The sequence below is a fragment of the Podarcis filfolensis genome (assembly GCF_964270895.1).
Source record: "Podarcis filfolensis genome assembly, chromosome: 4".
In the NCBI taxonomy this organism is placed as follows: Eukaryota; Metazoa; Chordata; class Lepidosauria; order Squamata; family Lacertidae; genus Podarcis; species Podarcis filfolensis.
The window spans coordinates 30358928-30374297 of NC_139607.1; the positions used below are offsets into that span (position 1 = coordinate 30358928).

Consider the following 15370-nt stretch of genomic DNA (forward strand, 5'->3'; position numbering starts at 1 on the left):
TGGGTCCATGTAATTTGGGAAGGATTTATCCATTCTAGAAAAAGTCTGATATTACCTGGATGTTAAAAACTTCCAAAGCTCTACTGCAGGGTTTCCCAAACTTGGGTCTCCAGCTGTGGACTACAATTCCCATCGTCCCTGGCCACCAGTCCTGCTAGCTAGGGATGATGGGAGTTGTAGTCCAACAACAGCTAGAGACCCAGGTTTGGGAAACCCTGCTCTACTGCATCAAGCCTCAATCCTGCCAACCAACAATCAGGTGGCGGCCTTGCCAGAAGTGGTTTTTTACCACCACCTATTCTGATACACCAACTGCAGCCTCTCATTGGAGGTAAATGGTCTATCCATTGTTACATACGGTATGGTAATCGGGCACTCTACCCAGACCTGCCCTTGAAAAGAAGGTCCAAAAAAATCGTGTGTGGTGCTAAACCCATTCCTAGCCCTATCACTTGTATGGATGGACCACAATTTACATATTACAGTGGCGCTGATAAGGTTCCAGTAGCTGCCAAAACACAACAGGTAATTTTCCTTTTAAGGAACACCTGCCAGGAACTGATGCTCATTTGTTGTAGGAAGGCATATTCCTATATTGACATATTTCTATGTCAATACACCTTGCAGCAGGATTGATGGATTTATCAGGTTGGGGGAATACTGCCTTGCTTGTTTTATGATTCTTATTTAACACAATCTGGATTTTGTTCTATATTTAGGATTATTCTGAGCACACAAGTAGATTTTTAAGTGCTAAAAAACCCAAAACATTATGGAAGGTCCCTGCTTCCAAACAGCACTTAAGGCAGGATTCCAAAGTAGGCAACAAATCCCCCTCTAATAGGTTGGAGGAGCACAAAGCAGGGCTTTACCTACACGCTGAAAGTAACGAAGCAGCAAGAGAGCATTCTACCGGTAATCCATGCTGTTTTATGCACACTTAAGGGTTCAGGTTTGAGCAGTACTGAGGTAGAGATTTGGGCTGCTCCTATATTTTGAGTATGAACTTTATCTTAGCGTTCCATTTGGCGCCAAAAACTATCCAGGAAAATTAACACAAAGGGAAATGTTTGCGCCACTGCAAACGGGTACGGGTTAAAACAGAACTGCCTTCTCTTGCGTTCATGGTTTTAACAATGGAAAGGCAGCATGCAAATAAAATGACGCATGTATGTATCCAAATTTGAGCTTCGGTATTGCTTTACAGAAGAAGAAACCACATACAAAAAAAGGAAGAGTAACACTTGTGCCAAAGAAAACAGAGGCACGCCAGCATGGAGTCCTTTTTATTGATCCACCACCTGGCTGCATGACCCAGAGAAACCACCCTGCGCTAGCCCTGCGAAGTGGATGAAGAAAACACATGCTGTATTTTAATATCCATCACAATTTGCAGATTTGCAGACAAAGATGGGAGCAGCCCTTGGCCATATGTTTTGACTGTACTTCAGCCATTTGGAAAACGTTCTTCTCCGCTGGTAATCAGGCTGCTGTCTACTCCCAGAGGTCTATTTTGCGTTACAAGAGAAGCATCAGACCCCACCACTTAGTACGGATTCTAATGCACATAGCCTATGTTAAAATGATTATCTAACTGTTGGCTTAAGTTTGGTTTAGTTTTTTAAAAAATGATCAACGTTCAAGAACTGCTTTAACCCTGTGTCCCATGTCACAGGGTTAAAGCCATGTACTTCACTGGAAATTAATGCAGAAATTAAATGTCGCCATTTTTGTTTCGTTTTTTAAAAAGAAAAAAAAATGCTTATAATATCCTTACCCTAAGAATTTCTCTGGAGATGTAGGCTATCCAGTCCTCCTTCAAAGTATTTCCTTTCGTATTCTTCACAAGGTCTGTAATAGAGCCTGCACCACAAAACTCCATGACAAGCTACAAAAGACAAGAGTGAAAAGAAAAAAAAGAGTCAATATATGATAGAAATATCAGTGATGCAGCTGCACTGCAACAAAGCTTATTGGACAATTAAGGAAGGCAAGCAATCATATCAGCCAAAGTGGTTCTTAATCTATATTCCTTTAACATCAATACATTCATTTATTAGCTTCCAAAGAACAAAGATGTTCACATTACTTAATGTATGGCATGTATATAGTAGTAACAGGTGACTAAACCAAAGGCTACTAGACTGTTTGGATATTGAAAAGTTCTGCCTCAGAATGGCAGATGAAGATGATGGATTTTGGGGAGCTAGCCGACCTGACCAGAAGAGTCCGTGACCAGAAGGAGGAGGAGTACCAGGAGGAATGGATGAAATTCAAAGACTATTTAGCTAAATATGCTAAGATAATTTAAATAGAAATACTTGCAATTACCAGATTGGCTTAGGATTTAAATATGTGATGTTACAGAATAGTATGTTTAAAGTTAATATGAAAAGAAAGAAAGATGTTACTTGACTAAGTAAATTTTATGAGAAATTAGTTTTGGAAAACTGCTACAATGATATACATTGAAATTCAGTCAGGGGGATTTGAGGAAGTCATTCAACAATGTTAACAAAAGTGGAATTATTACAGTTAGGATTCTTGTTTGTTTGTTTGTTTGTTTATAAATTTGGAAAATCAATTTAAAAAATTTGAACAAAAAGAGAAAAGTTCTGCCTCAATGAGCAAGGCAAAAAACAGATCCTAGCACACACATGCTCTCTGTCTTTTGCCTTGAATTTCCAGAATGCCAAGACACGTGGTGTTCTAAAATTTGAGGGCAAGGACACAAACTTGCCCCACCAATTGACATACAAGCCAAATCAGTCTCCACCAGGACTAGGGCATCTGCGGCTTCCCAGGTGTCAAATGACTGCAACTCCTATTATTTGTAACTAATGGCCATGGGTCAGCTAGGGCTGATGGGAGTTGGGAGTTCAACAAAATCTGGAAGACCACAAGTTCCCCAACCCTGCTCTATACCACTAGGCTGCAATCCTATTCCCATTGACCTGCGTGTGTAAGCAAGGCCCACTGAACTTAGTGAGACTTGTGGATAGCACGAAAGGATTATTTGCAGAAAAATAAAATGCTCACATTCCTCTCTGTTGTATTTTTTTTTTTTGCTGGAGTTACTGGGTGTGCTTCCTGACTGCAAGGAAGCAAAACTAGAAAAGCAGCTCATGCAGAGATGCAATGGGAAGCCTCTTAAAGGAGAGATGATGATGATGATGAAGTCAGTTGATGCTGATCATCTCAAGCACAGGCTAACTTGCTTAGCCCAGCTCAAACACACAAACACGATAAACCTAGCAGAACTATTTTACTAGTTAAAATACTAGAACAGTAAGTGCTTCTTTTATGTGAATTTATGCAAACTCTTCACATTTCTACCAAGCATTACAGATTGAATGTTTAAGAGAACAAAATTATACATGATTTTAAAGATTAAATTCTCTTTTGAGTTTTCCTGCTCTGCTAGTGAGCGTAGCATTAAGCATTCAGGGTATTTTTGCTGGGAATCAAGCATTTAGTTGCAATTCACATTCCCCTTTCCTTGTGAACATGCTTACCCATAGTTGGTCGTCATGTCCTGGAGGACTTTTCTTAATAAAAGCACCGTAGTAAGTTGCAATATTTCTATGATGGGAATATTTCTTCAGCATGTTTATCTCGAGCTTGATTTCTTCTTCTTCGTCCTTTTTAGGGGGGAAATAGATAGATGTTTATATGAATGCATCTACTGCAGTATTTGTGGCACACACACCCCAAAATATATCACCCCCATTAACCTCTGAGCAGCAGCACAAAATTATCCCATCCTGTGGAAATCATGGATGGGTTGAGCACTTGGCAGAGGAAAACAACTAACAGGTTCAGCCCAGTGTATTAAAAGCCGGTTCTAGCATTAGTAGTGCAATCCGTTGCCTGTTCCACCCACCTGCTCTTTTGTATAGGCTTTCAAAGATCTGATCAAGTGTGCTACTATTAGATTGTTTGACCTGTGTTTAGTTTTGCTTTCAAATAATCTTCGCTTCTTGTTACTTACAAACTGGGGGATCCTGACTTACAATACACAATGGCTAAGCAAGCCAACTTCAAACCAACTAAATACAATTCTGCATCTGTAAACTCTCGTGGTGATTTTAATGCAGCTGGCATCAATTATCGCTTTAAAGCCCTTACTGTTGGGCCTGAAATGCTGTCCCGCACATGTCCTCTGTATTCATGACATGACTCCGGCTTTAATTTGTGACAGCCCATCTTATTACTGAGAACTACAGCAGCAAGCTACATTTTCCGCACTATAAACGATCCTACTGTGTACGTTTCAGTTTTGCTCTACAAAAGGGAAATTACAACCAAGAACAAATCCACACACATTTCCAAAATTCATGTGCCCTGGCTGCTAAGAGAGTCACAGCATATTAGCAACGTTGTGTGCCTAGGACAACAGACCTTGCCCAAACACTCATGCGCACACAATACAGTTGCCTTGAGATATGATCTACAGCAGTGACATCTGGTGGTTACTGTACATCACTGACTTGTACTAGCAGTTTCCAAAAATGCAAGTACATTGCAATTCATTAACGTCAATCTCCTCCCCTGCCCATTTTCCCCCTCTCCTTCATATAAGAGTGCATGTTGAGAATCAGGTATCTTGTTCTCTCACCAAATATTATACATTTCTATTTGTCTCTTGGACCTCTCGTAAGAGCTTAGTGAGGTGACTAATGAATAATGGACCCAAAAATACCAATCCAGCTAAAAACAGCAGCATGCAAGAACGACAGGAAAACAGAAATAAATTTCTCAAACAAGGTAAGTATGATGTTCAAATTAATTAGGAAAACGTCGGCACCAAAGCATAAAACGTTTTCAATGGTTCAATAAAAGAATGGGCATCTGATTAGCTCCTCGAATTAGAATTTATTCTCATTCCTACATAATCTTTTAAACATATTTTTTTATATTGACTTCCTAGCATAAGCAGCATGATTATGATAAAAACAGTACTCTTGATTGACAGTGTAGGCTTTTTGTTTACTGGCATTTCATTATACAGTGACACACAAGACTAGACCACATTCGTCTGATCCAGCAACTAACGTCCCACAGCTCATACGCAAATCCAGCGAGGCACTGAACCTATGTTTTCAGTACAGCTGCATCATAAGTGCAGATGTCTCAAGTAGAAGAAGGCTGTCAGCCAACCTTTCACATGGCAGCTGTAGCATGAGAAAATGTGACTGCCAGCAGAGACCAAAGAAACCAAGGGTAGGTTCTACAACATGATTTGTATGATCATTCCAGTTTCCAAGCAGAGCACTTGGAAGACGTGAAAGAGAGATTCCCGATTTGGACCAATGGTAACGTCTCCAGGGCCCTCTTATTTGCTCTTTGGGCCAGAAAACGTTCAGAAGGTCTCTTATACCCCTTTCTCTTTTACAGCACAAAACAAGCCCATTATTTAGCTGGAAGAGACGTCCTCAGAGACCTGTGTCTTGGATGAAAGGCAGAGTGCATATGAAGCAAAGCCAAAATAAATAATGGGAGCAAGGTGCCATGGAATTATCACAAGAGTTAATCCAAAGTTGCTGCTTTGTAAGCCTCTGTGTGACACCTTGAACAATGACAAAAGCTGGTGCCAGGAGAACCTCTATTGAGAAGGCTTTGCATGATTAGGATAAAACAATCGGGGTCTTATTGGGGTACCCCACTTCTGATGGAGATGGCAGTTCTATTATGTCACACGGTGCTGATCTTAAAGCATAGGGTAAAGCTAATATGGGAGGAGACTATTTGGATGTTGCAGTAAATTATGTCTAGAGGAAATCTCTAGGCAAAAGAGAACCAGGGAGTGTACACAGCCACAGTCTGAACCAGTACAGTATCATGCCATAATTTATTACTGAAAACTATCTACAATGCTGGAAGTATACAAACCATAATAAATGCAGTGCTAAAATATTAAATAATAGAAAGAACACATAAATTGGAAATAAAAAACCTTTTATTGCCCAATAAAGAAATTTATAAACCAGTAGCATGCATCAGAAACACTATTTTTTTGCTTAAAACTTTGCATCTTTAAAAAAAAATGTATAGTTCAGGCATAGGCAAACTTGGCCCTCCAGATGTTTTGGGATTTCAACTCCCATCATCCCCAGATAACAGGACCAGTGGTCAGGGATGATGTTTCCCATTATGTAATGGAGAACATAATGAATGGATACTAATAAAATCAGTATGTTAACAGTCCATTGCCTTTTATCTCAAAATTTAAACAATACAGGGATTTATATTTAATATAAACCCCATTGTATACATTATTGATTCCCCCTCTGAAATATTTTAATTTATGGCTTATGGGGTTCGGGGGAGTAAACTGGCCACCAGCTCTGGCCTAATCACCTTTCATAATACATTTCCTTCCGGCAATGGCGGAGCTCCTCCGATCGGGAGGAACTTGCTCCGTGAAAAGCAGGGTCTGACTGCCACGGCGAAGGCGGAGACCCATTGAAATCACAGGCGGGAGAAGCCTGTGAACTTGGGATTCGGCTGGCACCCTCTGCGCCTCCCCTACTCGCGGGGAAACCCTATTTTGGGGATCCAGAGCGACGTGGGGTGAGTGGCGCGGTGCTTTGAATTGACCGCTTCTTTCACGGAGTGAAGCCACATTGCTGCTGCCGGAGAGCGCTGACTTTTTCCTGTGGACAATTGGATTTTAAACAACTACCCATGAGTAGAACGGAAAATTGGATCTTGAAATACTTTAATTTGGCACCGAAGCGGGAAGGTTCTAAACAGGAAGTCCGCCTTCCGCTTTTGTAAATAGATTGAAGCAAAGACGCTACAAGCTAAAGTCTCTGAAAGTTTTTGACAAAGGATTAAATTTCCATTGGTCAAAAATACAAAACCCCCCTTGGAAGCAGGAGAAGAGGGGGGAAGTTTTGGACCTAGTGAGCCTGCAGGAGAGAGTGAAAATCAAATTACCACTGCTCTGAACCTGGAAAAGGGCTGCCAGATGACGTTTGGGGAATGTTCATTGACAGAACGGATTTGACAACTAGCTAAAATAAGAAAGATACTGTTTCCATTGTCCTCTTCTGCATTCAAAAAAGGAGAAAAAAGTAACTGAAAATCGAAACTATTTTTATTTGCTCGAGTTGTGCTTGAAAGAATTGATACAAGTGGATACTGTTTCCCTCTAGAGGGAGCATGTGAAACTGTTACAGGAGTGTAACAGGGAGATCTCCAGCTGCAAGATAAGGATTCTGAGAACCAGAGATTGACCTTGCACCATTCAAAATGTTGATAGGAGAAACTATTGTGACTGTATTATATAAGATAAACTACTCGCTGGAACAGCTTCATAAAAAGACGGATGACACGATTTTTAAAATCGATAACTTGGATCAGAAAGTGACTAATTTGAGTCAAAAAGCGAGTACCCTTGAAACTCTTTATGGACTTTAGTTTTAACCATGGAAATTTGGAATATAAGTACTGCTACGTTGGAGTTTTCCCAAGATTTGCTCCTGAGCATTAAAGAATATGAAGAAGATCTGCAGAAGGGACTTGGAAAAGATTTAAGAGCCTTGGACATAAGATCTCCAGGTTGATGGACTATATGGAACTGACGGAAAGGACTGGCAGAATCCGAAACCAGGGAGAGGAGATGGTGGAAGAAGACGGGAAAATTTAAAGTGTATATTTAGAAATATTGTAAAAGTAATGACTGCTAGAAAAATGGTGGAATGATATTTTATGGATTTAGCAGAAATGCTATAAGAAGTTAAGTACATATAAGTAATTTAGCCTTAATGGGAAATTAGATTAAAAAAATATGTTATTTATAATATGATAGAAAATAGAGAAAGATGGAAAGGATTTGCTGAAACAAGTACTAGAAGTGGGATACAAAAAGGGAGGTGTGAGGAAGTCGAGGAAACAAGGGAATGAAGGATAGAGTATGGAAAAGGAGGGATGTTTTTTAATTGTTTTTGCTTTGCTTTATTTATGTGTTTAGTTTAATGGGTTCAGTTTGGGTTTTGTATTGTTTATATATTGTATTGTATTGTTTTTGCTTTTCTTCTCTTTTGTTTTTTTCCTTTTTGTCTTTCTTTTTCTTTCTTCTCCTTTTTTGTAACTTTTAAAAGTAATAAATATTATTTTTAAAAAAAATAATAATACATTTCCTTAAGTGGCTTAAAAACAAGTTGCTCCTTATTTAGTGGTTTAAAAAGGATACTATATTGTTCACCATTGATAGGCCCTCTCTCTGGGGTATAGAAGCCAGCCAGGGCGTGATAATGCCATTTGCAAAGAAAATTAACTCTCTGTATCACAGTATCACTGAGAAAGGACAATAAAATAAGAATAAAGATAAAAGGGAAACTTCAAACAATAGGCAGCTAGGTATTTTATGGGGCTATAAGCAGCGCCTGAAGCAAGGGTTAGCAGAACTGTGCAAGCACATGTTGGAACCATTTCCATGTATCAGTGCCAAAACACTTGCACAATACTGGTTTTGTTGTCACTGATAATGCAACCACCTGCTGCGATTTTCCTAACGGTGGCGGCTTCCCCTCCCTCTTTTGTTTCACTTCTCTCACTTGGCCTCCAATTCTTCACCTCTTAATAGTGCAACATTTGATACAGAAGGATGAAATGTAAACAAGAAAATAACTCTCTCATATAAATGAAATAAGTGCGCAGTTGGATCTGTGAAAATACGTCCCCCCACAAAAAAAGAAAACAATGTCTTCTCACAAACTTCTAAAGTTATCACACAGGATTTACCGTGATAGTGCAGAAAACCTTATGCTGATTTTAGTCATAAATAGCCAGATGGGCAACAACCCCATTTAGTTAAGGATACGGTAATTCCTGACTATCGAGAACAGGCATAGGCAAACTCGGCCCTCCAGATGTTTTGGGACTACAACTCCCATCATCCCTAGCTAACAGGACCAGTGATCAGGGATGATGGGAGTTGTAGTCCCAAAACCTGTGGAGGGCCGAGTTTGCCCATGCCTGATCTAGAACATAGATGACAGCTATGACAACATTAGCATGGCCATTTGCACAGTGACAAATGAGATGGAATCCTTAACAGCCCTCATTACAGTGCTAAATAACCTAATTTGGCTGCTATCAACCAGAGTTGGTTTTAGATCCCAAAACAAGAGGGCGGTAGACAACTTATTGATACTGCTAGTTCAACACAATGGGAGTTTGATCAAACACAGCCCTATGGAATCAATGTTCCTATGGAAAAGTGGCAAATTACTAAAGGCGTTCAAAGCTCCACCCAAAACGCTTATGGCTTCTTTGGAAAGGGGCCGATTTCTGGAATTGCCTTCAAATGTGGGGACACATTACTTTTAGTAATGAAGAGGCTGCTGTACGTAAATTTGTTGTGCCAGTTAGCAGTATTTGAGAAAGACCCTCATTCATGCATGGTTTGTTTTTGTTCTCTCTCTCTCTCTCTCTCTCTCTCTCTCTCTCTCTCTCTCTCTCTCATTCCGTATTCCCTTAATGCATACAGGAGTATTGTGTTCCCTTTAGTTGCTTAGGAATGCTATGGAAGTGTTCTTCCTATCAAGTCTTTTTTTCTTTCTTTCTTTCATCTAAAAGCTTTGCTCAGACTCCAGACAAAAAATATACACAATGTCACCACTACCACAATGGCTTCTGTCGAAAAAGAAAACGGGAGGAAATGCAGCAGACAGAGGGATAAACTCCAATACTTTTTTAACTAGAGAGGACAAGGAGTGAACTAGGGACCTTATGCATGCAAAGCATGTGATTACTGCTGAGCTATGACTCCTCTCACTGTTCTCCCAAAGTTCCAATTTATTCAGATAATCACCTGTTTCCATGCTGCTGTATATACTAGATCAGGCGTAGGCAAACTCGGCCCTCCAGATGTTTTGGGACTACAACTCCCATCATCCCTGACCACTGGTCCTGTTAGCTAGGGATGATGGGAGTTGTAGTCCCAAAACATCTGGAGGGCCGAGTTTGCCTATGCCTGTACTAGATGCAAGCGTAAGAAAACACTATCTCCACAAAATGAATAACGTGAGAAAGGCATTTAGATACAGCAGTCTAGTGCTAGTGTTGTGGAGGTCCGATGCATCATTGATCTGCCAGGCCTGGGTGCTGGGGTGCTACTCCTCTGATAAGACACCAAACAGGCTAGCAAAAGGACTTCCACAGCAATTCTCTATGCACGGACTATGAAACCTTTGCTTTAATTTGACCATTAAACCTTGCAAAATTGTGAACAATGATCCACCACTTTCTCTCCAGGACATAAAGTCCCTTGTTGTTTTGAACATTCAGTGTTAGAAACTGGGATAGAACAGCTATTCACCCTATGGCTCCCAGAACTTAGGTTGCAGGCACCAAAACAGAATGGCTAGTTGCCCCTTTTTTGCTAAATTCGATTTCTGTACTGCTTTCTGAACATGCTCAAAGGCATGGTGTTACACACACCATTGCTTGAACCACTTGAGCTACCCTACTTGGCTCAGGAAATAACTCCCACAACTCAGCAGATCTTCATAAATGGCAGTCATTCAATTGTACCAGCAAGATAGATAGATAGATAGATAGATAGATAGATAGAGATAGATTGACAGATGATATCCCTCCATTGGCAGGGGGTTGGACTAGATGACCCTTGGGGTCCCTTTCCAACTCTATGATTTTATGACTAGCCAAATTTATTCAAATTACAATGAAAGCTAGGATTAGAGAACTCCAGTTTTCATATTTGAGATTTTATAAAATAAATATGAAAACTGGAATTATCTCAAATATATGGAAGCCTTTCCTGCAACCCACATCCATATGTTCATTATTTTACACTAATTTCCTCTGGTGTTCTGGATTAGTAGAAGGTTGTTCCTCTATTAGACTCTATTAGTAAAATACACCTGACACAACTCTTGAGAACACAAATGTAGCCTGTGAATTTACAGAGATACGTGTAAATATATATTAAACAATTAAGATGTAACAACATGTACAACATGCATGAAATGGATATCATCCATAGCCAAGAGCCACATGCATGCATTTCTTCGAAAAAGTCTCCATTTGCCACTCAAGAATAGTGAACACCAGCTGAGCATAAATCCAGAAGGCATAATCTTCAAAATTATCAGAGTATAAAAAAAGAAATATAATTCTCAATTTGACATGGAAGACTTTTGTAAAAATGCATCCGGTTATTGCTTTTGAAAGATGTCTGTTTCGTGTACATGTTGTTACAACTTGATTAATATATTTACATTTATTCAGAATGTCAACTTGGTATTATCTATAGAGACCTACTTACTAGCTATTGTGGCTATGATATATTCCATTGTGCTTTATGTAGGGGTAGAATTATATGCATAGCCTACGCTGACTCCTTTTGTTTTCTTAGATCATTAGTCAGTCAGGAAACATATACTCTTGTTTTGTTTTTGATAGCTATAACAGAGTACAAAAGCACTTTCACAGAGTTGCCAGTATCCTTAGACCAGATGTTTACAGCAGCACAGCTGCCAGCCATACACCGAAACCTTGCAGCTAACATGGGAAGGTAATCAACAATGAACAGAGTCACAAGGTGTTCATGTCTGTCTGTCGCAGACATGACATCATACAGGCAGGACACTGCTGACAATCAACAGCCATCTTCAGTTACCATACCTGCTTAAGAACAGCAGACAAAAGAGGCATTTATTAATCAGACCAAAAAAAAAAAAAAATCCCATTCACACCCAAAGGCCCTTTCATCACAGATATGGTCACAGACCAAACCAGATAAGAACTGAACACTTAACATCCCACTAATTTCCAAGGGAGGAACTTTCTCTACCAAAGTCAATCAGACCTTAAGAATATTTTTCAGGAGATATTATCAGCTCAGTGCTGAGCGCATCAACTCCAACAGGAAACCATAGAGCTTCCAGCAAGGTGATGCACCTAATAAGACATTCTACCTGGCATGTCTATAGAAAGGAGGAGAAGGAAACAGCAAGAAGCTCGCAGAGGTAGCCATATAAGGACTGCAACAGAAATGGTTGCGTTTGTTTTTGTTTGTTTAAGTGATGGGTGGTGGAGCAACAGCAATCTTACTTTGGTGGCAGCAGCAAATTTTGGAGCAGCAACAGTAGGGGTAATTTTGGCAGCAGTTGTCAATGACAGCTGGCAAGCTGGGTGTGGGTGGCGCTGTGGTCTAAACCACTGAGCCTCTTGGGCTTGTCGATCATAAGGTTGGCGGTGCAAATCCCCGTGACGGGGTGAAGCTCCCGTTGTTCTGTCCCAGGTCCTGCCAACCTAGCAGCTCAAAAGCATGCCAGTCCAAGTAGATAAATAGGTACCGCTGAGGCGGGGAGATAAATGGCATTTCCGTGCGCTCTGGTTTCCGTCACGGTTTAGTCATGCTGGCCACATGACCTGGAAAGCTGTCTGTGGACAAACGCCGGCTCCCTCGGCCTGAAAGCTAGATGAGCGCCGCACCACATAGTCGCCTTTGATTGGACTTAACTGTCCAGGGGTTCTTTGCTGTTTGTTTTTTTAACAGAAAAGGGGAAAGGACTACACACACCCCATGAATTGCCTGCCAGTGGGACAGAAAATATAATTTCCATGCAGAAGGTCTCAGGTTCAGTCCCTGACTATCTCCAGGTAGGGTGAGGAGACAAACCCGTCTGAAATCCTGGATAGCGACTACCAGTCAGTTTTGCCAGTACTTAGCTAGATGAACTTATGCTTTGACTCTAAGAACCTATGTCCCTGTCGTTACTGCTAGCCTCCCAACCAGGATAAGAAACCAGTTTCAGGTGCATTGTGTATTAGACACTTGGGGGGGGGGGGGTGTTATGCCTGATTCAAACTCTGGTTATTGCCAACTATGAAGTGCAGGATGGAATAATTTGTCTAGAGTGGAAAGGGTGGAAACGTGAGCACGCTCAAGCCCACTGCATATTCCTGATGGCCAAACTATCATCTGTCCATGAATGCCTTAAAATAGGCTGCAGAACCGATTTACCTGAAGCTACAGCATAAATACGGAGAAGTGTTCTATTTTAATCCTCTCTCCCAAAATAAAACGTCTCAAATTCAAATCTTAATTCATAATGTAGAAACATGCATTAAGATCTTTTCTACAGAAGACATGTAATGTGTTTCCTACAAATTATTTTGTTTCCTTTTGTTTGGCAGATACGATAGATCAAGCTAAATTGTGGCCAAGCAGCTTGATGCTGAAAACTGCACCCAGGAAGGCAGATAGCATCACAGCTAGTGACGGGAAATGATCATTTATAGATCAGCTGCCTCTTGCTTGCCAATTAAACAAAAATGCATGAACAAAATTTGTCAGGGTGTGTCTCCAAAGGGTGATTGATCTATGGATTTCAATCTTCAGGACTGTTCTATAACTGGAATTGGAAAACAGTGGCCCATTTTCTCTGCAGGAAGTGATGCATAACGTTTATATTAGAAAACGAAGCATGCATGAAATATATTGAATTTAAATTATTCTACACAGAAATAATATGATTTATTATTATTTTTTATTATGATGATTTTTTTCCCTGTCAGCAAGACAGCTTCCAGCAGCCAGTGAATCTTCTTGCAAGAATGCTTCAATTGCGCATAAGTACACATCAGAATAATCCAAACACGAGATGTAAAAATAGAATCCCCTCTATGTATTCATAATCAGTATTTTGCCAAATGTTTACAGAAAAATCCCTAAAGGATCTCATGAGAAGGCAGTTCATAAATAGAAAGGAGGGGTGACACAAGTATGATAAAATTCAACCCCATCCTTATTTGACCAACAGGTCAGAATCTTTGCCTACTTGCACATCTTTAGTTTTAAATGCAGCCTGAGTCCTCAAACGTTACTAGCCAGCGAGATTTTTTTTAACTAACCTGTTTCTGTGAAGGCCGTAGAGGAAGGAAAGTGCTTTATTAGGTAAGCCAGCATGGAAACACAGGATATTCGGTGGGGTGTTTGTTTTTTAAACACCTTTGACTGAATTGGCTGGTGAAGGGCAGATATACCTGAGGGATACGCTCTCCTTACTGCAAAGCCAGCATGGAGACCAAATAGACTGGAGAGAGGAAATGAGGTGATCTGTCCCTCATCTGCTAACCCAGCTCACTCTCCTGTATAGAATGTTTGGTCACCTGTGGCACCAAGTTGTTAATTACAAGGCTGGTTTAAACTATACTTCCAATACTAGGAAGGAGTGGAGAATAACTCTAGTGGCTGCTTGGAGCAAGCATTCCAAACTCCCATTGTTCTAGGCGCGTTTTGCAACAGGCAATTTCATTAATGCAAACAGATTCTGAGCTCTGGGTGCAGTACTGCACCTAAGATTTCAGAATAAAACTGCCACTGCTAGAAGGAATGGAAGACCTTTTTCTGCCTCCCCACTACCAGCCACTCTCTGAGGACTGGAGAAGGGACCCTCACAAGAATATTAGGGGGGTTGGGCAGGGGAAATATGGCTTTGTTTTTTGCAGTCTTCAGATGAGGACTAGACCATGTGAAAAACAAACGTAAGATTTTAGCTGCAGTTCATTCATTTCCAGCTTTGTATTCTTGTTATAAAAAAGTGCACCTAGACACACCATTGCAGCTCCCATAACCTAGGTTTAAGGTGCCATTTAGCTCCTAGCTTTCATAGCGGGTGGCGCTGTGGTCTAAACTTGCCGATCAGAAGGTCGGCGGTTCAAATCCCCGCGATGGGGTGAGCTCCCATTGCTTGGTCCCTGCTCCTGCCAACCTAGCAGTTCGAAAGCATGTCAAAGTGCAAGTAGATAAATAGGTACCGCTCCGGCGGGAAGGTAAATGGTGTTTCCATGTGCTTCTCTGGTTTGCCAGAAGCGGCTTAATCATGCTGGCCACATGACCTGGAAGCTGTCTGCAGACAAATGCCAGCTCCTCAGCCTATAGAGCGAGATGAGCGCCGCAACCCGAGTGTCATCCACGACTAACGGTCAGGAGTACCTTTACCTTTACCTTTTTCATATCTCAGTTTCTAACACTGCCGGGAGCCTGTGTTATGTAGCACCTCACAGTCCAGTTAATAAAAATCACATCATTTATATAGTATACTGTATGAGTTTCTGATGTGGGTTAGATGGCAAGGATGGTTTGAGGCAGACACCCCTCCAACTTGCCCAAGGCTGAGGTGGCTTAACAGCTCACCCATTCAATAATTATACCATACTGCTCTCAAGCTGGAGTCATGAGAGTGTCAGGGGACCATAGTCCAGCAATAGATCAGGGTTGTTTTTATTTAAAAAATACATTTGTATTCCTCCCTTCCTCCAAAAAGCTAGATGGCATACACTCAACACCTTTATTATATTCACAAAGCATCCTGAAAGCTGAGAGAGA

At 40.8% G+C, this 15370-nt stretch overlaps 1 protein-coding gene across 5 annotated transcripts in view; it reads right to left on the reverse strand.

Annotated features, from left to right (window-relative positions):
* Positions 1–15370, reverse strand: part of MAP4K4 (mitogen-activated protein kinase kinase kinase kinase 4) — a 136866-nt gene that overhangs the window by 54494 nt on the left and 67002 nt on the right. For all 5 annotated transcript variants that reach the window (XM_083610410.1, XM_083610411.1, XM_083610409.1 and 2 more), the window contains exons 4-5: positions 3516–3641; positions 1778–1888 (exon numbers count right to left, since the gene is read on the reverse strand). In XM_083610410.1, the coding sequence (XP_083466536.1) occupies positions 1778–1888; positions 3516–3641 (237 nt within the window). The remainder of the gene's footprint in view (positions 1–1777; positions 1889–3515; positions 3642–15370) is intronic.